Source organism: Xenopus tropicalis, chromosome 4 (assembly GCF_000004195.4).
Source record: "Xenopus tropicalis strain Nigerian chromosome 4, UCB_Xtro_10.0, whole genome shotgun sequence".
NCBI lineage: Eukaryota > Metazoa > Chordata > Amphibia > Anura > Pipidae > Xenopus > Xenopus tropicalis.
Genome location: NC_030680.2, coordinates 153,146,999 through 153,174,976, shown reverse-complemented (window position 1 = coordinate 153,174,976; position 27,978 = coordinate 153,146,999). Strand labels below are relative to the sequence as shown.

General features: G+C 51.2%; 1 protein-coding gene across 1 annotated transcript in view; it reads left to right on the top strand.

The window, feature by feature from the left end:
- Positions 1-27,978, top strand: part of chl1 (cell adhesion molecule L1 like) — a 163,873-nt gene that overhangs the window by 116,298 nt on the left and 19,597 nt on the right. Inside the window, exons 10-17 of the mRNA XM_031901367.1 lie at positions 9,416-9,582; positions 10,038-10,194; positions 11,014-11,138; positions 12,744-12,845; positions 12,993-13,181; positions 16,958-17,028; positions 22,095-22,317; positions 22,606-22,721. Of these exons, the coding sequence (XP_031757227.1) occupies positions 9,416-9,582; positions 10,038-10,194; positions 11,014-11,138; positions 12,744-12,845; positions 12,993-13,181; positions 16,958-17,028; positions 22,095-22,317; positions 22,606-22,721 (1,150 nt within the window). The remainder of the gene's footprint in view (positions 1-9,415; positions 9,583-10,037; positions 10,195-11,013; positions 11,139-12,743; positions 12,846-12,992; positions 13,182-16,957; positions 17,029-22,094; positions 22,318-22,605; positions 22,722-27,978) is intronic.

Below are 27,978 nucleotides of genomic sequence, written 5' to 3'. Positions count from 1 at the left end.
GGCTATTGTGATACTAATATCTACAGTTAGTATTACTGGTTGTATATATATAGTTTATGTATGTGAGTGTATAGATTGGTTAGTATAGGTTGTGTGCTGGGTTTACTCGGATGGGTTGAACTTGATGGACAATGGTCTTTTTTCAACCCTATGTAACTATGTAACTATGTAACTATGGCGTGTATGGCTAATATGGCGTGTATGGCTAACATGGCGTGTATGGCTAATATGGCGCGTATGGCTAATATGGCGTGTAGGGCTAATATGGCGTGTATGGCTAACATGGCGTGTATGGCTAATATGGCGTGTATGGCTAACATGGCGTGTATGGCTAATATGGTGGCGTTTTTTCGCACGCGGCGACTATTTGTGCGTTGATTAGCGAGCATTCCATCAAATACCGCACGGAAATAGTCTTTGCAGCTAAAATAACGCAAACAGCATTGCGTCTAAATTAACGCAAGTATGCTTTTAGTGAATCGAGCGTTAAGTCGCGAAAAATTAGACGCAATAAAATTTTTAACGCATGCTATAAATAGCGCTCATTTTAACGCACTTTAGTGAATCGACCCTTATGTTTCATAGGAATACTAGAGAAACCAGAGCTGCAATTCTATTCATACAGCCACCAAATGGGCCCAGGCTTGAACTGCACCCGATCTTCTCATCATTCTGATGGTGTGGGTTAGGGTTGGACTGTATTAGGCTTAGGGTTGGAGATGGGGTTAGGGTTGGACTGTATTAGGCTTAGGGTTGGAGATGGGGTTAGGGTTGGACTGTATTAGGCTTAGAGTTGGAGATGGGGTTAGTGTTGGACTGTATTAGGGTTGGAGATGGGGTTAGGGTTGGACTGTATTAGGCTTAGAGTTGGAGATGGGGTTAGTGTTGGACTGTATTAGGGTTGGAGATGGGGTTAGGGTTGGACTGTATTAGGCTTAGAGTTGGAGATGGGGTTAGGGTTGGACTGTATTAGGGTTGGAGATGGGGTTAGGGTTGGACTGTATTAGGCTTAGAGTTGGAGATGGGGTTAGGGTTGGACTGTATTAGGGTTAGGGTTGGAGATGGGGTTAGGGTTGGACTGTATTAGGGTTAGGGTTGGAGATGGGGTTAGGGTTGGACTGTATTAGGCTTAGAGTTGGAGATGGGGTTAGGGTTGGACTGTATTAGGGTTAGGGTTGGACTGTATTAGGGTTAGGGTTGGAGATGGGGTTAGGGTTGGACTGTATTAGGCTTAGAGTTGGAGATGGGGTTACGGTTGGACTGTATTAGGCTTAAGGTTGGAAATGGGGTTAGGGTTGGACTGTATTAGGCTTAGGGTTGGAGATGGGGTTACGGTTGGACTGTATTAGGGTTAGGGTTGGAGATGGGGTTAGGGTTGGACTGTATTAGGGTTAGGGTTGAGATGGGTTAGGGTTGGACTGTATTAGGGTTGGAGATGGGGTTAGGGTTGGACTGTATTAGGCTTAGAGTTGGAGATGGGGGTTAGGGTTGGACTGTATTAGGGTTAGGGTTGGAGATGGGGTTAGGGTTGGACTGTTATTAGGGTTAGGGTTGGAGATGGGGTTAGGGTTGGACTGTATTAGGCTTAGAGTTGGAGATGGGGTTACGGTTGGACTGTATTAGGCTTAAGGTTGGAAATGGGGTTAGGGTTGGGACTGTATTAGGCTTAGGGTTGGAGATGGGGTTACGGTTGGACTGTATTAGGGTTAGGGTTGGAGATGGGGTTAGGGTTGGACTGTATTAGGGTTGGAGATGGGGTTAGGGTTGGACTGTATTAGGCTTAGAGTTGGAGATGGGGTTAGGGTTGGACTGTATTAGGGTTAGGGTTGGAGATGGGGTTAGGGTTGGACTGTATTAGGGTTAGGGTTGGAGATGGGGTTAGGGTTGGACTGTATTAGGCTTAGAGTTGGAGATGGGGTTAGGGTTGGACTGTATTAGGGTTAGGGTTGGACTGTATTAGGGTTAGGGTTGGAGATGGGGTTAGGGTTGGACTGTATTAGGCTTAGAGTTGGAGATGGGGTTACGGTTGGACTGTATTAGGCTTAAGGTTGGAAATGGGGTTAGTGTTGGACTGTATTAGGGTTGGAGATGGGGTTAGGGTTGGACTGTATTAGGCTTAGAGTTGGAGATGGGGTTAGTGTTGGACTGTATTAGGGTTGGAGATGGGTTAGGGTTGGACTGTATTAGGCTTAGAGTTGGAGATGGGGTTAGTGTTGGACTGTATTAGGGTTGGAGATGGGGTTAGGGTTGGACTGTATTAGGCTTAGAGTTGGAGATGGGGTTAGGGTTGGACTGTATTAGGGTTAGGGTTGGACTGTATTAGGGTTAGGGTTGGAGATGGGGTTAGGGTTGGACTGTATTAGGGTTAGGGTTGGAGATGGGGTTAGGGTTGGTCTGTATTAGGGTTAGGGTTGGAGATGGGGTTAGGGTTGGACTGTATTAGGCTTAGGGTTGGAGATGGGGTTAGTGTTGGACTGTATTAGGCTTAGAGTTGGAGATGGGGTTAGTGTTGGCTGTATTAGGGTTGGAGATGGGGTTAGGGTTGGACTGTATTAGGCTTAGAGTTGGAGATGGGGTTAGTGTTGGGACTGTATTAGGGTTGGAGATGGGGTTAGGGTTGGACTGTATTAGGCTTAGAGTTGGAGATGGGGTTAGTGTTGGACTGTATTAGGGTTGGAGATGGGGTTAGGGTTGGACTGTATTAGGCTTAGAGTTGGAGATGGGGTTAGGGTTGGACTGTATTAGGGTTAGGGTTTGACTGTATTAGGGTTAGGGTTGGAGATGGGGTTAGGGTTGGACTGTATTAGGCTTAGAGTTGGAGATGGGGTTACGGTTGGACTGTATTAGGCTTAGGGTTGGAAATGGGGTTAGGGTTGGACTGTATTAGGCTTAGGGTTGGAGATGGGGTTACGGTTGGACTGTATTAGGGTTAGGGTTGGAGATGGGGTTAGGGTTGGACTGTATTAGGGTTAGGGTTGGAGATGGGGTTAGGGTTGGACTGTATTAGGGTTAGGGTTGGAGATGGGGTTACGGTTGGACTGTATTAGGGTTAGAGTTGGAGATGGGGTTAGGGTTGGACTGTATTAGGCTTAGAGTTGGAGATGGGGTTAGGGTTGGACTGTATTAGGGTTAGGGTTGGAGATGGGGTTACGGTTGGACTGTATTAGGGTTAGGGTTGGAGATGGGGTTAGGGTTGGACTGTATTAGGGTTAGGGTTGGAGATGGGGTTAGGGTTGGACTGTATTAGGGTTAGGGTTGGAGATGGGGTTAGGGTTGGACTGTATTAGGGTTAGAGTTGGAGATGGGGTTACGGTTGGACTGTATTAGGCTTAGGGTTTGAAATGGGGTTAGGGTTGGACTGTATTAGGCTTAGGGTTGGAGATGGGGTTACGGTTGGACTGTATTAGGGTTAGGGTTGGAGATGGGGTTAGGGTTGGACTGTATTAGGGTTAGGGTTGGAGATGGGGTTAGGGTGGGACTGTATTAGGGTTAGGGTTGGAGATGGGGTTAGGGTTGGACTGTATTAGGGTTAGAGTTTGGAGATGGGGTTAGGGTTGGACTGTATTAGGCTTAGAGTTGGAGATGGGTTAGGGTTGGACTGTATTAGGGTTAGGGTTGGAGATGGGGTTAGGGTTGGACTGTATTAGGGTTAGGGTTGGAGATGGGGTTAGGGTTGGACTGTATTAGGGTTAGGGTTGGAGATGGGGTTAGGGTTGGACTGTATTAGGGTTAGGGTTGGAGATGGGGTTAGGGTTGGACTGTATTAGGGTTAGGGTTGGAGATGGGGTTAGGGTTGGACTGTATTAGGGTTAGGGTTGGAGATGGGGTTAGGGTTGGACTGTATTAGGGTTAGGGTTGGAGATGGGGTTACAGTTGGACTGTATTAGGGTTAGGGTTGGAGATGGGGTTAGGGTTGGACTGTATTAGGGTTAGGGTTGGAGATGGGGTTAGGGTTTGAGATGGGGTTGGGGATAGGGTTGGAGATGGAGTTAGGGTTGGGGTTAGGGTTGGGGTTAGGGTTGGACTGTATTAGGCTTAGGGTTGGAGATGGGGTTAGGGTTGGACTGTATTAGGGTTAGGGTTGGAGATGGGGTTAGGGTTGGACTGTATTAGGGTTAGGGTTGGAGATGGGGTTAGGGTTGGACTGTATTAGGGTTAGGGTTGGACTGTATTAGGGTTGGAAATGGGGTTAGGGTTGGAGATGGGGTTAGGGTTGGACTGTATTAGGGTTAGGGTTGGAGATGGAGTTGGGGTTGGAGATGGGGTTAGGGTTGGAGTGGGGTTAGGGTTGAGGTTGGGGTTAGGGTTGGAGATGGGGTTAGGTTAGGGTTGGAGATGGGGTTAGGTTAGGGTTGGAGATGGGGTTAGGTTAGGGTTGGAGATGGGGTTAGGTTAGGGTTGGGGTTAGGGTTGGGGTTAGGGTTAGAGCTAGGGTTAGGGCTCGGGTTAGGGCTAGGGTTAAGTTAGGGTTAGGGCTAGGGTTAGAGCTAGGGTTAGGGTTAGAGCTAGGTTTAGGGTTAAGCTAGGGTTAGGGTTAGAGCTAGGGTTAGGGTAAGAGCTAGGGTTAGAGCTAGGGTTAGGGCTAAGTTTAGGGTTAGGGTTAGAGTTAGGGTTAGGGCTAGGGTTAGAGTTAGGGTTAGGGCTAGGGTTAGAGCTAGGGCTAGGGTTAGAGTTAGGGTTAGGGCTAGGGTTAGAGCTAGGTTTAGGGTTAGGGCTAGGGTTAGGGCTAAGGTTAGAGCTAGGGCTAGGGTTAGAGTTAGGGCTAGGGTTAGAGCTAGGGTTAGGGTTAGGGCTAGGGTTAGGGTTAGAGCTAGGGTTAAGGCTCGGGTTAGGGCTAGGGTTAGAGCTATGGTTAGGGTTAGAACTAGGGTTAGGGTTAGAGCTAGAGATAGGGTTAGGGTTAGAGCTAGGGTTAGGGTTAGAGCTAGGGTTAGGGCTAGAGCAAGGGTTAGAGCTAGGGTTAGGGCTAGAGCTAGGGTTAGGGTTAGAGCTAGAGATAGGGTTAGGGATAGGGTTATAGCTAGGGCTAGGGTTGGGGTTGGGGTTAGGGTTAGGTTTGGAGTTGGGGTTACGGTTAGAACTAGGGTTAGGGCTAGGTTTAGAGCTAGGGTTAGAGCTAGGGTTAGGGCTAGGGTTAGAGCTATGGTTAGGGCTCGGGTTAGGGCTAGGGTTAGGGCTAGGGTTAGGGCTAGGTTTGGAGCTAGGGTTAGAGCTAGGGTTTGGGCTAGGGTTAGGGCTAGGGTTAGAGCTAGGGTTAGGGTAAAAGCTAGGGTTAGAGCTAAGGATAGGGTTAGGGCTAGGGCTATAGATAGGGTTAGGGTTAATATTAGGGTTAGAGCTAGGGTTAGGGCTAGGGTTAGAGCGAGGGTTATGGCTAGGGTTAGTGTTAGGGTTGGAGTTGGCGTTACGGTCAGAGCTAGGGTTAACGTTAGGGCTAGGGTTAGGGTTAGGGTTAGGGTTAGGTTTAGAGTTAGGGTTAGAGCTAGGGTTAGGGCTAGGGTTAGAGCTATGTTTAGGGTTAGAGCTAGGGATAGGGTTAGAGCTAGGGTTAGGGTTAATATTAGGGTTAGAGCTAGGGTTAGGGTTAGAGTTATAGCTAGGGCTAGGGTTAGGGTTAATATTAGGGTAAGAGCTAGGGTTAGAGCGAGGGTTAGTGTTAATATTAGGGTTAGGGTTAGAGCTAGGGTTAGAGCTAGGGTTAGGGCTAGGGTTAGGGATAGGGTTAGGGTTACGGTGAGGGCTAGGGTAAGAGCTAGGGTTAGGGTTAGGGCTCTCATTTCCCCGCCCCCCTCACTGCCTATAACTGAGTGTCCCATGCCCCCCCCCACATTCCGGTATATAAGGGTTAGGGTTAGAGCTAGGGTTAGGGTTAGAGCCAGTGTATTAGGGTTAGGGTTAGGGCTAGGGTTAGAGCTAGGGCTAGAGCTAGTGTATTAGGGTTAGAGCTAGGGTTAGGGCTAGGGTTAGAGCTAGGGTTAGGGCTAGGGTTATGGTGAGGGCTAGGGTTAGGGTTAGAGCTAGGGTTAGGGTTATGGTTAGAGTTAGGCTAGGGTAAGAGCTAGATTTAGGGCTAGAGCTAGGGTTTGGGTTAGAGCTAGGGTTAGGGCTCTCATTTCCCCGCCCCCCTCACTGCCTATAACTGAGTATCCCGTGCCCCCCCCCCCCCATTCTGGTATATAAGGGTTAGGGTTAGAGCTAGGGTTAGGGTTAGAGCCAGTGTATTAGGGTTAGGGCTAAGGTTAGAGCTAGGGTTAGAGCTAGTGTATTAGGGATAGAGCTAGGGTTAGAGCTAGGGTTAGGGCTAGGGTTAGAACTAGGGTTAGGGTTATGGCTAGGGTTAGAGCTAGGGTTAGGGTTAGAGCTAGGGTTAGGGTTAGTTCTATGGTTAGGGTTAGAACTAGGGTTAGGGCTAGGGTTAGAGCTAGGGTTAGGGTTAGAACTAGGGTTAGGGCTAGGGTTAGGGTTAGAGCTAGGGTTATGGTTAGAACTAGGGTTAGAGTTAGGGTTATGGGTAAGGCTAGGGTTAGGGTTAGAGCTAGGGTTAGAGCCTAGGGCTAGGGTTAGGGATAGGGCTAGGGTTAGGGATAGAGCTAGGGTTAGGGCTAGGGTTAGAGCTAGGGTTAGGGTTAGCGCTAGAGCTAGGGTTAGGGTTAGAGCTAGGGTTAGGGTTAGAGCTAGGGTTAGGGCTAGGGTTAGGGTTAGAGCTAGGGTTAGGGCTCGGGTAAGAGCTAGGGTTAGGGCTAGGTTAAGAGCTAGGGTTAGGGTAAGAGCTAGGGTTAGAGTTAGGGTTAGAGCTAGGGTTAGGGTTAGGGCTAGGGTTAGAGCTAGGGTTAGAGTTAGGGTTAGGGCTAGGGTTAGAGCTAGGGTTAGGGTTATAGCTAGGGTTAGGGTTAGAATTAGAGATAGGGTTAGGGATAGAGCTAGAGTTAGGGCTAGGGTTAGAGCTAGGGTTAGGGTTAGCGCTAGAGCTAGGGTTAGGGTTAGAGCTAGGGTTAGGGCTAGGTTAAGAGCTAGGGTTAGGGTAAGAGCTAGGGTTAGGGTTATAGCTAGGGTTAGGGTTATAGCTAGGGTTAGGGTTAGAGCTAGGGTTAGGGTTATAGCTAGGGTTAGGGTTATAGCTAGGGTTAGGGCTAGGGTTAGAGCTAGGGTTAGGGCTAGGGTTAGGGCTAGGGTTAGAGCTAGGGTTAGGGTTAGAGTTAGGTTTAGGGCTAGGTTAAGAGCTAGGGTTAGGGTAATAGCTAGGGTTAGGTTAGAGCTAGGGTTAGGGTTAGTGCTAGGGTTAGAGTTAGGGTTAGGGCTAGGTTAAGAGCTAGGGTTAGGGTTAGAGCTAAGGTTAGGGCTAGGGTTAGGGCTAGGGTTAGAGCTAGGGTTAGAGCTAGAGTTAGGGCTCTCATTTCCCCTGCCCCCTTCACTGCCTATAACTGAGTATCCCGTGCCCCCCCCCCCCCCATTCCGGTGTATTAGGGTTAGGGTTAGAGCTAGGGTTAGGGTTAGAACTAGGGTTAGGGTTAGAGTTAGGGTTAGGGCTAGGTTAAGAGCTAGGGTTAGGGTTAGAGCTAGGGTTATAGCTAGGGTTAGGGCTCTCATTACCCCCGCCCCCTTCACTGCCTATAACTGAGTATCCCGTGCCCCCCCCCCATTCCGGTGTATTAGGGTTAGGGTTAGAGCTAGGGTTAGGGTTAGAACTAGGGTTAGGGTTAGAGCTAGGGTTAGGGTTAGGGTTAGAGCAAGGGTTAGAGCTAGAGTTAGGGCTCTTATTTCCCCCGCCCCCCTCACTGCCTATAACTGAGTATCCCGTGGCCCCCCCCCCCATTCCGGTGTATTAGGGTTAGGGTTAGAGCTAGGGTTAGGGTTAGAGCTAGGGTTAGGGCTAGGGTTAGGGATAGGGTTAGAGCTAGGGTTAGGGTTAGATCTAGGGTTAGGGATAGGGTTAGGGATAGGGTTAGGGTTAGGGATAGGGTTAGGGATAGGGATAGGGTTAGGGATAGGGTTAGGGTTAGGGTTAGGGATAGGGATAGGGTTAGGGATAGGGTTAGGGCTAGGGTTAGGGCTAGGGTTAGGGTTAGGGTTAGGGATAGGGTTAGGGTTAGGGTTAGGGATAGGGATAGGGTTAGGGATAGGGTTAGGGATAGGGTTAGGGATAGGGTTAGGGCTAGGGTTAGGGTTAGGGTTAGGGATAGGGATAGGGTTAGAGCTAGGGTTAGGGTTAGAGCTAGGGTTAGGGTTAGAGCTAGGGTTAGGGTTAGAGCTAGGGTTAGGGTTAGAGCTGGGGTTAGGGTTAGAGCTAGGGTTAGGGTTAGGGTTAGGGTTAGAGCTAGGGTTAGGGTTAGAGCTGGGGTTAGGGTTAGAGCTAGGGTTAGGGTTAGAGCTAGGGTTAGGGTTAGAGCTAGGGTTAGGGTTAGAGCTAGGGTTAGGGTTAGAGCTGGGGTTAGGGTTAGAGCTAGGGTTAGGGTTAGAGCTAGGGTTAGGGTTAGAGCTGGGGTTAGGGTTAGAGCTAGGGTTAGGGTTAGAGCTAGGGTTAGGGTTAGAGCTAGGGTTAGGGTTAGAGCTAGGGTTAGGGTTAGGGCTAGGGTTAGGGTTAGGGTTAGTGTATTAGGGTTAGGGTTAGGGTTAGGGTTAGGGTTAGAGCTAGGGTTAGGGTTAGGGCTAGGGTTAGGGATAGGGTTAGGGATAGGGTTAGGGATAGGGTTAGGGCTAGGGTTAGGGCTAGGGTTAGGGATAGGGATAGGGTTAGGGATAGGGTTAGGGATAGGGTTAGGGATAGGGTTAGGGATAGGGTTAGGGTTAGGGTTAGGGTTAGGGTTAGGGATAGGGATAGGGTTAGGGATAGGGTTAGGGATAGGGTTAGGGATAGGGTTAGGGATAGGGTTAGGGTTAGGGTTAGGGATAGGGTTAGGGATAGGGTTAGGGTTAGGGATAGGGTTAGGGTTAGGGTTAGGGATAGGGTTAGGGATAGGGCTAGGGTTAGGGTTAGGGGATAGGGTTAGGGTTAGAGCTAGGGTTAGGGCTAGGGTTAGGGTTAGGGCTAGGGTTAGGGCTAGGGATAGGGTTAGGGCTAGGGCTCTCATTTCCCCGCCCCCCTCACTGCTTATAACTGAGTATCCCGTGCCCCCCCCCCCCCATTCCGGTGCATACACAAGATTTTGGGGGGGTGCAAAGCTTCAGTAACTGCGCCCACACACTGGTACTGGCTCTGGATCCATAAAGAGATCCCTGAGAATCCCATTTATTGAGAAGGCAGTGATTACCCCACCCAATGAGATGCGACAGGAGCGCCACCTACAGCTGGTTTGGAACGTTCCAGGCACCGGGGGGTCAGATTATCAGTTAGAAGCCACGGAACAGTCTCCAGTTAGAGCAGAACCAGGGAACAAATCATATTTATCCCTAACGCTCACTGTCTATTCCTTGCTAGGAGCCGGGAAGATAGCGCCGTTCCGATGCAGACACCGCGCTCTAACACATATGGCAACGGCACACTCCATATCCTAAAGGCAGAGGCAGAAGATGCCGGAGACTACACTTGTTGGGTGTCCAACGCCCGGGGAAAGACTGCCCTCGGTGCCCGCCTCATACTCCGAGGTATCCGGCTCAGCCTTCCCTCATTGCCTTCCGGCTCCCTCCGGCCCATTAATGAGAGGTTCTCTCTTTCCCTCAGAGCCAACGAGAGGCTTCCTGCTCCCTCCGGCCCATTAATGAGAGGTTCTCTCTTTCCCTCAGAGCCAACGAGAGTCTTCCTGCTCCCTGAGAGCCCATTAATGAGAGGTTCTCTCTTTCCCTCAGAGCCAACGAGAGTCTTCCTGCTCCCTGAGAGCCCATTAATGAGAGGTTCTCTCTTTCCCTCAGAGCCAACGAGAGTCTTCCTGCTCCCTGAGAGCCCATTAATTAGAGGTTCTCTCTTTCCCTCAGAGCCAACAAGAGAGTCTTCCTGCTCCCTGAGAGCCCATTAATGAGAGGTTCTCTCTTTCCCTCAGAGCCAACGAGAGTCTTCCTGCTCCCTGAGAGCCCATTAATGAGAGGTTCTCTCTTTCCCTCAGAGCCAACGAGAGTCTTCCTGCTCCCTGAGAGCCCCTCGGTGAGAAGGTCCCACGGCACAACCTTGACCTGCCATGTCCAATGTGATATTTACCTGCTCAGCAGTCTCAGCATTATATGGAGAAGGAATGGGCACGAGTTGGACAGAAGTGACCGGAGGTACCAGGATCTTCTGCTTCTCACACACCGGGGGCCCAACACGGCAGTCTCAGATATTTGGCAGTTTGGTCAAAAATGGGTGGGAAAAGTGAGGGGACGGTCGGGGCAAGAGCCCAGTAGGATGGGGGATACGCAGCCACAGGATTATGGGAAACTGAGGCCAAGGTGATGGGAGATAAAGAACCCCCAATACTGGGAGGAACCACAAGGTTCTTCTGCCGATAGGCAAGGTGACAGCCTCGCCCCAAACCCCATCTTACCGGGGTGGCAAAAGTCACATGTAGGTAGCATAGAAGACTAGGACAGGGGTCTCTACACTAGCGATGATCCCACTAAAACAAAGGGCAAGTAGGTTTGGGCCAGCATGGTTCTGCCATAATTTACACCAAAATGGGCCACAGTACCCCTGTGTAACAAACAAATATCCCCCCCCCATCGAGGGAGTCAGGCCCAGGCTACACAGGGAGAGGGACCACTCAGTATCCTACAAGGATAAAGCACATTCCTTCCCTCAGAGATTGTTCCACGGGTCACTTGTCTTACCCACGGCCCACCCCCCCTTACATATGGCTACGGTTCTACCCATTCTGTTATTATACTGAGTGTTAGCTCCATGGGCTCAGGAGAATTCTGTAGTGATTAGGGGCGCCCAAACCCTAGCCATTGTTCCGCCAAACCAGTCTGGAACCCTGAATGTGACAATAGTTTGGTCACACAAAATGCATTTTCCTCTCATTTGCATATGCAAATAAAGCTCTGGGTTTGGGTCGTTCTGCATTAGGGACACAAATCCACTTCCAATGTTCTGTTTCCATTCAGAGTTCTGATCCAGTTGGACACCTTGTCCATCTCTAATGTCAGCTGGGAAGATGGCGGCACCTACAGCTGCACCGCCCACACCTCCCTGGACACCGTCACGGCAGAGACTCACCTGAGAGTGCAAGGTGGGAGTATAAAGAACTTCCTATGTGTGGGGAGGGATTCTGGGGAACGTGGGTTTGTCTCAGGTTGGGGTGAAGGAGCCCCAAGTGTGTAAGGTTGGGGTGAAGGAGCCCCAAGTGTGTAAGGCTGGGGTGAAGGAGCCCCAAGTGTGTAAGGTTGGGGTGAAGGAGCCCCAAGTGTGTAAGGTTGGGGTGAAGGAACCCCAAGTGTGTATGGTTGGGGTGAAGGAACCCCAAGTGTTTAAGGTTGGGGTGAAGGAGCCCCAAGTGTGTAAGGTTGGGGTGAAGGAACCCCAAGTGTGTAAGGTTGGGGTGAAGGAACCCCAAGTGTGTAAGGTTGGGGTGAAGGAGCCCCAAGTGTGTAAGGTTGGGGTGGAGGAGCCCCAAGTGTGTAAGGCTGGGGTGAAGGAGCCCCAAGTGTGTAAGGTTGGGGTGAAGGAGCCCCAAGTGTGTAAGGCTGGGGTGAAGGAGCCCCAAGTGTGTAAGGTTGGGGTGAAGGAGCCCCAAGTGTGTAAGGTTGGGGTGAAGGAGCCCCAAGTGTGTAAGGTTGGGGTGAAGGAACCCCAAGTGTGTATGGTTGGGGTGAAGGAACCCCAAGTGTTTAAGGTTGGGGTGAAGGAGCCCCAAGTGTGTACGGTTGGGGTGAAGGAACCCCAAGTGTGTAAGGTTGGGGTGAAGGAACCCCAAGTGTGTAAGGTTGGGGTGAAGGAGCCCCAAGTGTGTAAGGTTGGGGTGAAGGAACCCCAAGTGTGTATGGTTGGGGTGAAGGAACCCCAAGTGTTTAAGGTTGGGGTGAAGGAGCCCCAAGTGTGTAAGGTTGGGGTGAAGGAGCCCCAAGTGTGTAAGGTTGGGTGAAGGAACCCCAAGTGTTTAAGGTTGGGGTGAAGGAGCCCCAAGTGTTTAAGGTTGGGGTGAAGGAGCCCCAAGTGTGTAAGGTTGGGGTGAAGGAGCCCCAAGTGTGTAAGGTTGGAGTGAAGGAACCCCAAGTGTTTAAGGTTGGGGTGAAGGAACCCCAAGTGTGTAAGGTTGGGGTGAAGGAACCCCAAGTGTGTAAGGTTGGGGTGAAGGAGCCCCAAGTGTGTAAGGTTGGGGTGAAGGAACCCCAAGTGTGTAAGGTTGGGGTGAAGGAGCCCCAAGTGTGTAAGGTTGGGGTGAAGGAGCCCCAAGTGTGTAAGGTTGGGGTGAAGGAACCCCAAGTGTGTAAGGTTGGGGTGAAGGAGCCCCAAGTGTGTAAGGTTGGGGTGAAGGAGCCCCAAGTGTGTAAGGTTGGGGTGAAGGAACCCCAAGTGTGTAAGGTTGGGGTGAAGGAACCCCAAGTGTGTAAGGTTGGGGTGAAGGAGCCCCAAGTGTGTAAGGTTGGGGTGAAGGAGCCCCAAGTGTGTAAGGTTGGAGTGAAGGAACCCCAAGTGTTTAAGGTTGGGGTGAAGGAACCCCAAGTGTGTAAGGTTGGGGTGAAGGAACCCCAAGTGTGTAAGGTTGGGGTGAAGGAGCCCCAAGTGTGTAAGGTTGGGGTGAAGGAACCCCAAGTGTGTATGGTTGGGGTGAAGGAACCCCAAGTCTGTAAGGTTGGGGTGCTGGGCTGCTGACAATATTATTGGCTTTCGGCAGATGTTCCCAACCCTCCAACAAACCTGGTTCTGTCGGAGAAGCACGACCGCAGCATCCAACTGTCGTGGGAAACAAATGAGACTCATAACAGCCCCATCCTGGGTAAGTATGGGGCCCCCCAGCAGTCTCTTTCTGGGGTGCTTCCCGCTCTATTTGGACCCCCATATTTTTCTGCCCCCTGCATGTCTCACCCTCCCCTCTGGGGGGCACCCCAACTGCTAATTCTCTCTCCTTTCTCCCCCGGGACAGAGTTCATTATTGAGGCCCAGAGGAGCAATGAGACGTGGGAGGATGCGGCACGAGTTGCGGGAAACAGGACCGCCGTTGCGTTGCCGCTTGTTCCTTATACCGACTATCGATTCCGCGTCTTCGCTATCAATGAGATCGGCAAAAGTCTTCCGAGTCCGGCGTCCGAGCGATACCGCACCCCTGCCATGGGTATGTGACCTGGAACCCCATGTGCCCCTATATCTCTGTACCCCAAGAGTCACACTCGGGCAAACCTGGAACCCCATGTGTCCCTATATCTCTGTACCCCAAGAGTCACACTCGGGCAAACCTGAAACCCCATGTGTCCCTATATCTCTGTAACCCGAGGATCCCACTCGGGCAAACCTGGAACCCCATGTGTCCCTATATCTCTGTACCCTAAGAGTCACACTCGGGCAAACCTGGAACCCCATGTGTCCCTATATCTCTGTAACCCGAGGATCCCACTCGGGCAAACCTGGAACCCCATGTGTCCCTATATCTCTGTAACCCGAGGATCCACTCACTGGGGCAAACCTGGAACCCCATGTGTCCCTATATCTCTGTAACCCCGAGGATCCCACTGGGGCAAACCTGGAACCCCATGTGTCCCTATATCTCTGTAACCCAAGGGTCACACTCGGGCAAACCTGGAACCCCATGTGTCCCTATATCTCTGTAACCCCAAGGATCCCACTGGGGCAAACCTGGAACCCCATGTGTCCCTATATCTCTGTACCCCAAGAGTCACACTCGGGCAAACCTGGAACCCCGTGTCCCTATATCTCTGTAACCCGAGGATCCACTCACTGGGGCAAACCTGGAACCCCATGTGTCCCTATATCTCTGTAACCCGAGGATCCACTCACTGGGGCAAACCTGGAACCCCATGTATCCCTATATCTCTGTAACCCGAGGATCCCACTGGGGCAAACCTGGAACCCCATGTGTCCCTATATCTCTGTAACCCAAGGATCCCACTGGGGCAAACCTGGAACCTCATGCATCCCTATATCTCTGTAACCCGAGGATCCCACTTGGGCAAACCTGGAACCCCATGTGTCCCTATAACTCTGTAACCCAAGGATCCCACTTGGGCAAACCTGGAACCCCATGTGCCCCTATAACTCTGTAACCCAAGGATCCCACTGGGGCAAACCTGGAACCCCATGTGTCCCTATAACTCTGTAACCCAAGGATCCCACTTGGGCAAACCTGGAACCCCATGTGTCCCTATAACTCTGTAATCCAAGGATCCCACTTGGGCAAACCTGGAACCCCATGTGCCCCTATAACTCTGTAACCCAAGGATCCCACTTGGGCAAACCTGGAACCCCATGTGTCCCTATAACTCTGTAACCCAAGGATCCCACTTGGGCAAACCTGGAACCCCATGTGTCCCTATAACTCTGTAACCCAAGGATCCCACTCGGGCAAACCTGGAACCCCATGTGTCCCTATATCTCTGTAACCCAAGGATCCCACTTGGGCACACCTGGAACCCCATGTATCCCTATATCTCGGTAACCCAAGGATCCCACTGGGGCAAACCTGGAACCCCATGTATCCCTATATCTCTGTAACCCAAGGATCCCACTAGGGCAAACCTGGAACCCCATGTATCCCTATATCTCTGTAACCCAAGGATCCCACTAGGGCAAACCTGGAACCCCATGTATCCCTATATCTCTGTAACCCAAGGATCCCACTAGGGCAAACCTGGAACCCCATGTGCCCCTATAACTCTGTAACCCAAGGATCCCACTGGGGCAAACCTGGAACCCCATGTGTCCCTATAACTCTGTAACCCAAGGATCCCACTTGGGCAAACCTGGAACCCCATGTGTCCCTATAACTCTGTAACCCAAGGATCCCACTGGGGCAAACCTGGAGCCCCATGTGCCCCTATAACTCTGTAACCCAAGGATCCCACTTGGGCAAACCTGGAACCCCATGTGTCCCTATATCTCGGTAACCCAAGGATCCCACTTGGGCAAACCTGGAACCCCATGTGTCCCTATATCTCGGTAACCCAAGGATCCCACTGGGGCAAACCTGGAACCCCATGTATCCCTATATCTCTGTAACCCAAGGATCCCACTAGGGCAAACCTGGAACCCCATGTATCCCTATATCTCTGTAACCCAAGGATCCCACTAGGGCAAACCTGGAACCCCATGTATCCCTATATCTCTGTAACCCAAGGATCTCACTCGGGCAAACCTGGAACCCCATGTATCCCTATATCTCTGTAACCCAAGGATCTCACTCGGGCAAACCTGGAACCCCATGTATCCCTATATCTCTGTAACTCAAGGATCCCACTCAGGCCTGGGCCAATCCGGCAAACCTGGAACCCCATGTATCCCTATATCTCTGTAACCCAAGGATCTCACTCGGGCAAACCTGGAACCCCATGTATCCCTATATCTCTGTAACCCAAGGATCCCACTCGGGCAAACCTGGAACCCCATGTATCCCAATATCTCTGTAACACAAGGATCCCACTCGGGCAAACCTGGAACCCCATGTATCCCTGTGTCTCTGTAACCCAAGGATCCCACTGGGGCAAACCTGGAACCCCATGTATCCCTGTATCTCTGTAACCCAAGGATCCCACTGGGGCAAACCTGGAACCCCATGTATCCATATATCTCTGTAACCCAAGGATCTCACTTGGGCAAACCTGGAACCCCATGTATCCCTATATCTCTGTAACCCAAGGATCTCACTCGGGCAAACCTGGAACCCCATGTATCCCTATATCTCTGTAACTCAAGGATCCCACTCAGGCCTGGGCCAATCCGGCAAACCTGGAACCCCATGTATCCCTATATCTCTGTAACCCAAGGATCCAACTTGGGCAAACCTGGAACCCCATGTATCCCTATATCTCTGTAACCCAAGGATCTCACTCGGGCAAACCTGGAACCCCATGTATCCCTATATCTCTGTAACCCAAGGATCCCACTCGGGCAAACCTGGACCCCCATGTATCCCAATATCTCTGTAACACAAGGATCCCACTCGGGCAAACCTGGAACCCCATGTATCCCCGTATCTCTGTAACCCAAGGATCCCACTCGGGCAAACCTGGAACCCAATTTATCCCAATATCTCTGTAACCCAAGGATCCCACTGGGGCAAACCTGGAACCCCATGTATCCCTGTATCTCTGTAACCCAAGGATCCCACTGGGGCAAACCTGGAACCCCATGTATCCATATATCTCTGCCCCAGTGAGATCCTTGGGTTACAGAGATACAGGGATACATGGGGTTCCAGGTTTGCCCCAGTGGGATCCTTGGGTTACAAACCTGGAACTCCATGTATCCCTGTATCTCTGTAACCCAAGGATCTCACTCGGGCCTGGGCCTCTCCCACCTTATGTTGAAGGGGGTCTGAAAGTCATGTGACTATGGGGCATTACTGTGGGTGAAGTCAAGTGCTCTCCTAGGAAGGAGATCGACAGGAGGGTCTTGGGATCCTACTTTCAGTAGGCTGCCAGCCAATGGTGTTGCCCCAGTCACTCTGAGTGTAGCTACCAGCCAGTGGTATTGCCCCAGTCAGTCTGAGTGTAGCTGCCAGCCAATGGTGGTGCCCCAGTCACTGTGGGTGTGGCTGCCAGCCAGTGGTGTTGCTCCAGTCACTGTGGGTGTGGCTGCCAGCCAGTGGTGTTGCTCCAGTCACTGTGGGTGTGGCTGCCAGCCAATGGTGTTGCCCCAGTCACTCTGAGTGTAGCTGCCAGCCAGTGGTATTGCCCCAGTCAGTCTGAGTGTAGCTGCCAGCCAATGGTGGTGCCCCAGTCACTGTGGGTGTAGCTGCCAGCCAATGGTGGTGCCCCAGTCACTGTGGGTGTGGCTGCCAGCCAATGGTGGTGCCCCAGTCACTGTGGGTGTGCAGTGCAGGGATCAGTTCTGGGTACAGATGAATTCTGAGTTCCTTCCATCCTTGTGTTTTCTCAGTTCCTGACAGAAACCCACTGATTGTGAGTGCAGAAGCCGACAAACAGAATGAACTGACCATAACGTGGGAGGTAAGTTACCATAAAGTGGGGGGCAAGTTACTATAATGTGGGGTGTAAGTTACCATAAAGCGGGGGGCAAGTTACCATAATGCAGGGGGTAAGTTACCATAAAGCGGGGGGCAAGTTACCATAATGCAGGGGGTAAGTTACCATAAAGCGGGGGGCAAGTTACTACAATGTGGGGGGTAAGTTACCATAAAGCGGGGGGCAAGTTACCATAATGCAGGGGGTAAGTGACCATAAAGCAGGGGGCAAGTTACCATAATGCAGGGGGTAAGTTACCATAAAGCGGGGGGCAAGTAACTATAATGCGGGGGGTAAGTTACCATAAAGCGGGGGGCAAGTAACTATAATGCGGGGGGTAAGTTACCATAAAGCGGGGGGCAAGTAACTATAATGCGGGGGGTAAGTTACCATAAAGCGGGGGGCAAGTAACTATAATGCGGGGGGTAAGTTACCATAAAGCGGGGGCAAGTAACTATAATGCGGGGGGTAAGTTACCATAAAGCGGGGGGCAAGTAACTATAATGCGGGGGGTAAGTTACCATAAAGTGGGGGGCAAGTTACCATAATGCAGGGGGTAAGTTACTTTAAAGCGGGGGGCAAGTTACCATAAAGCGGGGGGCAAGTTACCATAATGCAGGGGGTAAGTTACTATAAAGCGGGGGGCAAGTTACTATAATGCAGGGAGTAAGTTACTATAAAGCGGGGGGCAAGTTACTATAATGCAGGGAGTAAGTTACCATAAAGCGGGGGGCAAGTTACCATAATGCAGGGGGTAAGTTACCATAAAGTGGGGGGCAAGTTACCATAATGCGGGGGGTAAGTTACCATAAAGTGGGGGGCAAGTTAACATAATGCAGGGGGTAAGTTACCATACAGCGGGGGGCAAGTTACCATAATGCGGGGGTAAGTTACCATACAGCGGGGGTAAGTTACCATAATGCGGGGGGTAAGTTACCATAAAGCAGGGGGCAAGTTACCATAATGCAGGGGGTAAGTTACCATAAAGTGGGGGCAAGTTACCATAATGCGGGGGGTAAGTTACCATAAAGTGGGGGGTAAGTTACCATAATGCGGGGGGTAAGTTACCATAATGCGGGGGGTAAGTTACCATAAAGTGGGGGGCAAGTTACCATAATGCAGGGGGTAAGTTACCATACAGCGGGGGGCAAGTTACCATAATGCGGGGGGTAAGTTACCATACAGCGGGGGGTAAGTTACCATAATGCGGGGGGTAAGTTACCATACAGCGGGGGGCAAGTTACTATAATGCAGGGAGTAAGTTACCATAAAGTGGGGGGTAAGTTACCATAATGCGGGGGGTAAGTTACCATAAAGCGGGGGGCAAGTTACCATAATGCAGGGGGTAAGTTACCATAAAGCGGGGGGTAAGTTACCATAATGCGGGGGGTAAGTTACCATAAAGCGGGGGGCAAGTTAACATAATGCAGGTGGTAAGTTACCATAAAGCGGGGGGCAAGTTACCATAATGTAGGGGGCAAGTTACCATAATGCGGGGGGTAAGTTACCATACAGCGGGGGGGCAAGTTACCATAATGCAGGGGGTAAGTTACTATATTGCGGGGGGCAAGTTACTATAATGCAGGGGGTAAGTTACTATATTGCGGGGGGGGGGGTAAATTACCATAATGCCCCCCATTGTCACAAAGTCACAGTAGAACACACATAGGGGGTTAGGATTAGGGTATGGGTTAAGGTATTAGGGTTAGTGTATTAGGGTATGGGGTAGGGTATTAGGGTTAGTGTTAATGGGTTGGGGGTTAGGGTCAGTGGGTTAGGGTTAATGGGCTGGGGGTTAGGGTTAATGGGCTGGGGGTTAGGGTTAATGGGCTGGGGGTTAGGGTTAATGGGCTGGGGGTTAGGGTTAATGGGCTGGGGGTTAGGGTCAGTGGGTTAGGGTTAATGGGCTGGGGGTTAGGGGGAGCTGTAGTTGCTCAGAATACCAGATCTCAACCCACTTTAAACTCCATGAATTTAGTTCAGAAATAACAGAAATGAAGATACAGTGCAGCCATTTCTCACTTATTTAATGTAACTCATCCTATCAGAGCTACAGACTGAATCATGTGACCTCCCTCGCAAGCACCAAGCAAGGAGGAGCTTCACTGTCCCTTTTAACTTAACTGGTTTAAAACAATAGGCAAAAAGTATCTAAATTGTCCCTGTAAGTACTTAATTATTATGGGGAATAAACCCACTGGCCTTGCATGGTACCCCTGGAACTATAGCGGGGTGACTGTTACCCCAATGTTTCTATATATCTGTAACCTTGTTATGGGCTAAGGGGGCCCAGCCTGAAGGCCAGTTAGGGGGGGATTTGGGGTGAGTGCTTATTTGTGCCCTGGGTACCCCTGGAACTATAGCGGGGTGACTGTTACCCCAATGTTTCTATATATCTGTAACCTTGTTATGGGCTAAGGGGGCCCAGCCTGAAGGCCAGTTAGGGGGGATTTGGGGTGAGTGCTTATTTGTGCCCTGGGTACCCCTGGAACTATAGCAGGGTGACTGTTACCCCAATGTTTCTATATATCTGTAACCTTGTTATGGGCTAAGGGGGCCCAGCCTGAAGGCCAGTTAGGGGGGATTCGGGGTGAGTGCTTATTTGTACCCTGGGTACCCCTGGAACTATAGCGGGGTGACTGTTACCCCAATGTTTCTATATATCTGTAACCTTGTTATGGGCTAAGGGGGCCCAGCCTGAAGGCCAGTTAGGGGGGGATTTGGGGTGAGTGCTTATTTGTGCCCTGGGTACCCCTGGAACTATAGCAGGGTGACTGTTACCCCAATGTTTCTATATATCTGTAACCTTGTTATGGGCTAAGGGGGCCCAGCCTGAAGGCCAGTTAGGGGGGATTTGGGGTGAGTGCTTATTTGTGCCCTGGGTACCCCTGGAACTATAGCGGGGTGACTGTTACCCCAATGTTTCTATATATCTGTAACCTTGTTATGGGCTAAGGGGGCCCAGCCTGAAGGCCAGTTAGGGGGGATTTGGGGTGTTTATTTGTGCCCTGGGTACCCCTGGAACTATAGCGGGGTGACTGTTACCCCAATGTTTCTATATATCTGTAACCTTGTTATGGGCTAAGGGGGCCCAGCCTGAAGGCCAGTTAGGGGGGGATTTGGGGTGAGTGCTTATTTCTGCCCTGGGTACCCCTGGAACTATAGCGGGGTGACTGTTACCCCAATGTTTCTATATATCTGTAACCTTGTTATGGGCTAAGGGGGCCCAGCCTGAAGGCCAGTTAGGGGGGGGGGGGGTGAGTGCTTATTTGTGCCCTGGGTACCCCTGGAACTATAGCGGGGTGACTGTTACCCCAATGTTTCTATATATCTGTAACCTTGTTATGGGCTAAGGGGGCCCAGCCTGAAGGCCAGTTAGGGGGGGATTTGGGGTGAGTGCTTATTTCTGCCCTGGGTACCCCTGGAACTATAGCAGGGTGACTGTTACCCCAATGTTTCTATATATCTGTAACCTTGTTATGGGCTAAGGGGGCCCAGCCTGAAGGCCAGTTAGGGGGGATTTGGGGTGAGTGCTTATTTGTGCCCTGGGTACCCTGGAACTATAGCGGGGTGACTGTTACCCCAATGTTTCTATATATCTGTAACCTTGTTATGGGCTAAGGGGGCCCAGCCTGAAGGCCAGTTAGGGGGGATTTGGGGTGTTTATTTGTGCCCTGGGTACCCCTGGAACTATAGCGGGGTGACTGTTACCCCAATGTTTCTATATATCTGTAACCTTGTTATGGGCTAAGGGGGCCCAGCCTGAAGGCCAGTTAGGGGGGATTTGGGGTGAGTGCTTATTTGTGCCCTGGGTACCCCTGGAACTATAGCGGGGTGACTGTTACCCCAATGTTTCTATATATCTGTAACCTTGTTATGGGCTAAGGGGGCCCAGCCTGAAGGCCAGTTAGGGGGGATTTGGGGTGAGTGCTTATTTCTGCCCTGGGTACCCCTGGAACTATAGCAGGGTGACTGTTACCCCAATGTTTCTATATATCTGTAACCTTGTTATGGGCTAAGGGGGCCCAGCCTGAAGGCCAGTTAGGGGGGATTTGGGGTGAGTGCTTATTTCTGCCCTGGGTACCCTGGAACTATAGCAGGGTGACTGTTACCCCAATGTTTCTATATATCTGTAACCTTGTTATGGGCTAAGGGGGCCCAGCCTGAAGGCCAGTTAGGGGGGATTTGGGTGTTTATTTGTGCCCTGGGTACCCCTGGAACTATAGCGGGGTGACTGTTACCCCAATGTTTCTATATATCTGTAACCTTGTTATGGGCTAAGGGGGCCCAGCCTGAAGGCCAGTTAGGGGGGGATTTGGGGTGAGTGCTTATTTGTGCCCTGGGTACCCCTGGAACTATAGCGGGGTGACTGTTACCCCAATGTTTCTATATATCTGTAACCTTGTTATGGGCTAAGGGGGCCCAGCCTGAAGGCCAGTTAGGGGGGGATTTGGGGTGAGTGCTTATTTGTGCCCTGGGTACCCCTGGAACTATAGCGGGGTGACTGTTACCCCAATGTTTCTATATATCTGTAACCTTGTTATGGGCTAAGGGGGCCCAGCCTGAAGGCCAGTTAGGGGGGGATTTGGGGTGAGTGCTTATTTGTGCCCTGGGTACCCCTGGAACTATAGCGGGGTGACTGTTACCCCAATGTTTCTATATATCTGTAACCTTGTTATGGGCTAAGGGGGCCCAGCCTGAAGGCCAGTTAGGGGGGGATTTGGGGTGAGTGCTTATTTGTGCCCTGGGTACCCCTGGAACTATAGCGGGGTGACTGTTACCCCAATGTTTCTATATATCTGTAACCTTGTTATGGGCTAAGGGGGCCCAGCCTGAAGGCCAGTTAGGGGGAGATTTGGGGTGCTTATTTGTGCCCTGGGTACCCCTGGAACTATAGCAGGGTGACTGTTACCCCAATGTTCCTATATATCTGTAACCTTGTTATGGGCTAAGGGGGCCCAGCCTGAAGGCCAGTTAGGGGGGGATTTGGGGTGAGTGCTTATTTCTGCCCTGGGTACCCCTGGAACAACACATATGATTTTCTATTTCAGCCCCTGAGTCAGGAAGAGCAGAATGGGCCGGGCTTTGGGTATCGGGTCCGGTGGAGACTGCAGGGCTCAGAGAGCGAGTGGCACCATCAGACAGTAAAGGAGTCCGTATTCAGACTAAATAACACGCCGGCGTTTGCTCCGTATGAGGTTTCTGTGCAGTCAGTTAATGAGAAGGGAGCGGGTCCTGATCCAAAGATACACGTGAAATACTCAGGAGAGGACAGTAAGTACCAGGGGAGGGTATCAGACTGCATTATGGGAATTACAGTATTACCCACCCATACATCCTACTAATTAGTGGACCTGGCTTATTAACTGTAATTGACATTTGCTTAGTGTTTCTTGGGGGTGTTATTCCCAGTTACTAAACATCACAGAAATTCCTGCTGGTCCTGCTGAACCCCGGGTCCGGTAACCCCCCTTATTATTACATAGCAACAATCCCTTTAGCTGTGGCTCTCAGATAGGGAACTTGCAGAACTGCATCTCACTGTGTATTGTGTCTCTGCAGTTCCAGACGCGGCGCCTTCTGCTCTACACGTGGAGGTTCTAAACAGTTCTCTGGCGAAGGTGGCTTGGGCCCGAGTAACCCAGAACCAAGTGCGAGGACACCTGTCCGGCTACAAGGTACAGAACCCACCTGCACCCCATTGCTTTCCATTCATTTCAGTCTGTGCCGGGGGGGTGAGAGCTGGTGCCCCGGCCCCAGGAGACGGATCGGTTATTATCTGAGGGCACTTTGTCCATGTTGGTTACAGCTCTGCCCAATGTGTGGGGGGGTCGGGGGGCTCACAGCACTTTAGCCAGATGCTGCAATGCAGCGACAATTCCTTTACTTTGATTGGTTCCTTCCAACGGAACACACTGTATCAGTACAACCCCTGGGGCCCCCGTGCAGCATGTTATAGCGGCTTCATTAGTGGGTGCTGTGTCAGTGGGTGCTGTGTAAGACTCTCTGCCAGTAAGACAAGAGTGGGTGCCAGTAAGACAAGAGTGGGTGCCAGTAAGACAAGAGTGGGCGCCAGTAAGACAAGAGTGGGCGTCAGTAAGACAAGAGTGGGTGCCAGTAAGACAAGAGTGGGTGCCAGTAAGACAAGAGTGGGTGCCAGTAAGACAAGAGTGGGTGCCAGTAAGACAAGAGTGGGCGCCAGTAAGACAAGAGTGGGCGCCAGTAAGACAAGAGTGGGCGTCAGTAAGACAAGAGTGGGCGCCAGTAAGACAAGAGTGGGTGCCAGTAAGACAAGAGTGGGTGCCAGTAAGACAAGAGTGGGTGCCAGTAAGACAAGAGTGGGCGCCAGTAAGACAAGAGTGGGCGCCAGTAAGACAAGAGTGGGCGTCAGTAAGACAAGAGTGGGCGCCAGTAAGACAAGAGTGGGCGCCAGTAAGACAAGAGTGGGCGCCAGTAAGACAAGAGTGGGCGCCAGTAAGACAAGAGTGGGCGCCAGTAAGACAAGACTCGGCGCCAGTAAGACAAGAGTGGGCGTCAGTAAGACAAGAGTGGGCGCCAGTAAGACAAGAGTGGGCGCCAGTAAGACAAGAGTGGGCGCCAGTAAGACAAGAGTGGGTGCCAGTAAGACAAGAGTGGGCGCCAGTAAGACAAGACTCGGCGCCAGTAAGACAAGAGTGGGCGCCAGTAAGACAAGAGTGGGCGCCAGTAAGACAAGAGTGGGCGCCAGTAAGACAAGAGTGGGCGCCAGTAAGACAAGACTCGGCGCCAGTAAGACAAGAGTGGGCGCCAGTAAGACAAGAGTGGGTGCCAGTAAGACAAGAGTGGGTGCCAGTAAGACAAGAGTGGGCGCCAGTAAGACAAGAGTGGGTGCCAGTAAGACAAGACTCGGCGCCACTAAGACAAGAGTGAGTGCCAGTAAGACAAGAGTGGGTGCCAGTAAGACAAGACTCAGTGCCAGTAAGACAAGAGTGAGTGCCAGTAAGACAAGACTCGGCGCCAGTAAGACAAGAGTGGGCTTCAGAGTGGGTGCCAGTAAGACAAGAGTGGGTGCCAGTAAGACAAGAGTGGGTGCCAGTAAGACAAGAGTGGGTGCCAGTAAGACAAGAGTGGGTACCAGTAAGACAAGAGTGGGTGCCAGTAAGACAAGACATTAGCTTGAGAAAGGGTCCGGAGGGTCCCGAAACGTTGCTCTTTGCTTGTTTATATGTACTTGGGCAAATAAAATACAATTTTTTCACGGCTTGCATCTTCAGTGTGCTACTGGATTTTTTTGCTGCAGTAAGACAAGAGTGGGCGCCAGTAAGACAAGAGTCGGCACCAGTAAGACAAGAGTGGGTGCCAGTAAGACAAGAGTCGGCACCAGTAAGACAAGAGTCGGCACCAGTAAGACAAGGGTGGGTGCCAGTAAGACAAGAGTGGGTGCCAGTAAGACAAGAGTGGGTGCCAGTAAGACAAGAGTCAGTGCCAGTAAGACAAGAGTCAGTGCCAGTAAGACAAGACTTGGCGCCAGTAAGACAAGAGTCGGCACCAGTAAGACAAGAGTGGGTGCCAGTAAGACAAGAGTGGGTGCCAGTAAGACAAGAGTCAGTGCCAGTAAGACAAGAGTGGGTGCCATTAAGACAAGAGTGGGTACCAGTAAGACAAGACTCGGCGCCAGTAAGACAAGAGTGTGTGCCAGTAAGACAAGAGTGGGTGCCAGTAAGACAAGAGTGGGTGCCATTAAGACAAGAGTGGGTACCAGTAAGACAAGACTCGGCGCCAGTAAGACAAGAGTGGGTGCCAGTAAGACAAGAGTGGGTACCAGTAAGACAAGACTCGGCGCCAGTAAGACAAGAGTGTGTGCCAGTAAGACAAGAGTGGGTGCCAGTAAGACAAGACTCGGCACCAGTAAGACAAGAGTGGGTACCAGTAAGACAAGAGTGGGTGACAGTAAGACAAGAGTGGGTGCCAGTAAGACAAGACTCGGCACCAGTAAGACAAGAGTGGGTACCAGTAAGACAAGAGTGGGTGCCAGTAAGACAAGAGTGGGTGCCAGTAGACAAGACTCGGCACCAGTAAGACAAGAGTGGGTGCCAGTAAGACAAGACTCGGCGCCAGTAAGACAAGAGTGGGTACCAGTAAGACAAGACTCTGCGCCAGTAAGACAAGAGTGGGTGCCAGTAAGACAAGAGTCGGCACCAGTAAGACAAGAGTCGGCACCAGTAAGACAAGGGTGGGTGCCAGTAAGACAAGAGTGGGTGCCAGTAAGACAAGAGTGGGTGCCAGTAAGACAAGAGTCAGTGCCAGTAAGACAAGACTTGGCGCCAGTAAGACAAGAGTCGGCACCAGTAAGACAAGAGTGGGTGCCAGTAAGACAAGAGTGGGTGCCAGTAAGACAAGAGTCAGTGCCAGTAAGACAAGAGTGGGTGCCAGTAAGACAAGAGTGGGTACCAGTAAGACAAGACTCGGCGCCAGTAAGACAAGAGTGTGTGCCAGTAAGACAAGAGTGGGTGCCAGTAAGACAAGAGTGGGTGCCATTAAGACAAGAGTGGGTACCAGTAAGACAAGACTCGGCGCCAGTAAGACAAGAGTGGGTGCCATTAAGACAAGAGTGGGTACCAGTAAGACAAGACTCGGCGCCAGTAAGACAAGAGTGTGTGCCAGTAAGACAAGAGTGTGTGCCAGTAAGACAAGAGTGGGTGCCAGTAAGACAAGACTCGGCACCAGTAAGACAAGAGTGGGTACCAGTAAGACAAGAGTGGGTGACAGTAAGACAAGAGTGGGTGCCAGTAAGACAAGACTCGGCACCAGTAAGACAAGAGTGGGTACCAGTAAGACAAGAGTGGGTGCCAGTAAGACAAGAGTGGGTGCCAGTAAGACAAGACTCGGCACCAGTAAGACAAGAGTGGGTGCCAGTAAGACAAGACTCGGCGCCAGTAAGACAAGAGTGGGTACCAGTAAGACAAGACTCTGCGCCAGTAAGACAAGAGTGGGTGCCAGTAAGACAAGAGTCGGCACCAGTAAGACAAGAGTCGGCACCAGTAAGACAAGGGTGGGTGCCAGTAAGACAAGAGTGGGTGCCAGTAAGACAAGAGTGGGTGCCAGTAAGACAAGAGTCAGTGCCAGTAAGACAAGACTTGGCGCCAGTAAGACAAGAGTCGGCACCAGTAAGACAAGAGTGGGTGCCAGTAAGACAAGAGTGGGTGCCAGTAAGACAAGAGTGGGTGCCAGTAAGACAAGAGTCAGTGCCAGTAAGACAAGAGTGGGTGCCATTAAGACAAGAGTGGGTACCAGTAAGACAAGACTCGGCGCCAGTAAGACAAGAGTGTGTGCCAGTAAGACAAGAGTGGGTGCCAGTAAGACAAGAGTGGGTGCCATTAAGACAAGAGTGGGTACCAGTAAGACAAGACTCGGCGCCAGTAAGACAAGAGTGGGTGCCATTAAGACAAGAGTGGGTACCAGTAAGACAAGACTCGGCGCCAGTAAGACAAGAGTGTGTGCCAGTAAGACAAGAGTGTGTGCCAGTAAGACAAGAGTGGGTGCCAGTAAGACAAGACTCGGCACCAGTAAGACAAGAGTGGGTACCAGTAAGACAAGAGTGGGTGACAGTAAGACAAGAGTGGGTGCCAGTAAGACAAGACTCGGCACCAGTAAGACAAGAGTGGGTACCAGTAAGACAAGAGTGGGTGCCAGTAAGACAAGAGTGGGTGCCAGTAAGACAAGACTCGGCACCAGTAAGACAAGAGTGGGTGCCAGTAAGACAAGACTCGGCGCCAGTAAGACAAGAGTGGGTACCAGTAAGACAAGACTCTGCGCCAGTAAGACAAGAGTGGGTGCCAGTAAGACAAGACTCGGCGCCAGTAAGACAAGAGTGGGTACCAGTAAGACAAGACTCTGCGCCAGTAAGACAAGAGTGGGTACCAGTAAGACAAGACTCTGCGCCAGTAAGACAAGAGTGGGTACCAGTAAGACAAGACTCGGCGCCAGTAAGACAAGAGTGGGTGCCAGAAAGACAAGAGTGGGTGCCAGTAAGACAAGAGTGGGTGCCAGTAAGACAAGAGTGGGTGCCAGTAAGACAAGAGTGGGTGCCAGTAAGACAAGAGTGGGTGCCAGTAAGACAAGAGTGGGTGCCAGTAAGACAAGAGTCGGCACCAGTAAGACAAGAGTGGGTACCAGTAAGACAAGACTCAGTGCCAGTAAGACAAGAGTGGGTGCCAGTAAGACAAGACTCGGCGCCAGTAAGACAAGAGTGGGCGCCAGTAAGACAAGACTCAGTGCCAGTAAGACAAGACTCTGCGCCAGTAAGACAAGAGTGGGTGCCAGTAAGACAAGAGTGGGTACCAGTAAGACAAGACTCTGCGCCAGTAAGACAAGAGTGGGTACCAGTAAGACAAGACTCTGCGCCAGTAAGACAAGAGTGGGTACCAGTAAGACAAGACTCGGTGCCAGTAAGACAAGAGTGGGTGCCAGAAAGACAAGAGTGGGTGCCAGTAAGACAAGAGTGGGTGCCAGTAAGACAAGAGTGGGTGCCAGTAAGACAAGAGTGGGTGCCAGTAAGACAAGAGTGGGTGCCAGTAAGACAAGAGTGGGTGCCAGTAAGACAAGAGTCGGCACCAGTAAGACAAGAGTGGGTACCAGTAAGACAAGACTCAGTGCCAGTAAGACAAGAGTGGGTGCCAGTAAGACAAGACTCGGCGCCAGTAAGACAAGAGTGGGCGCCAGTAAGACAAGACTCAGTGCCAGTAAGACAAGACTCTGCGCCAGTAAGACAAGAGTGGGTGCCAGTAAGACAAGAGTGGGTACCAGTAAGACAAGACTCTGCGCCAGTAAGACAAGAGTGGGTACCAGTAAGACAAGACTCTGCGCCAGTAAGACAAGAGTGGGTACCAGTAAGACAAGACTCGGTGCCAGTAAGACAAGAGTGGGTGCCAGTAAGACAAGAGTGGGTGCCAGTAA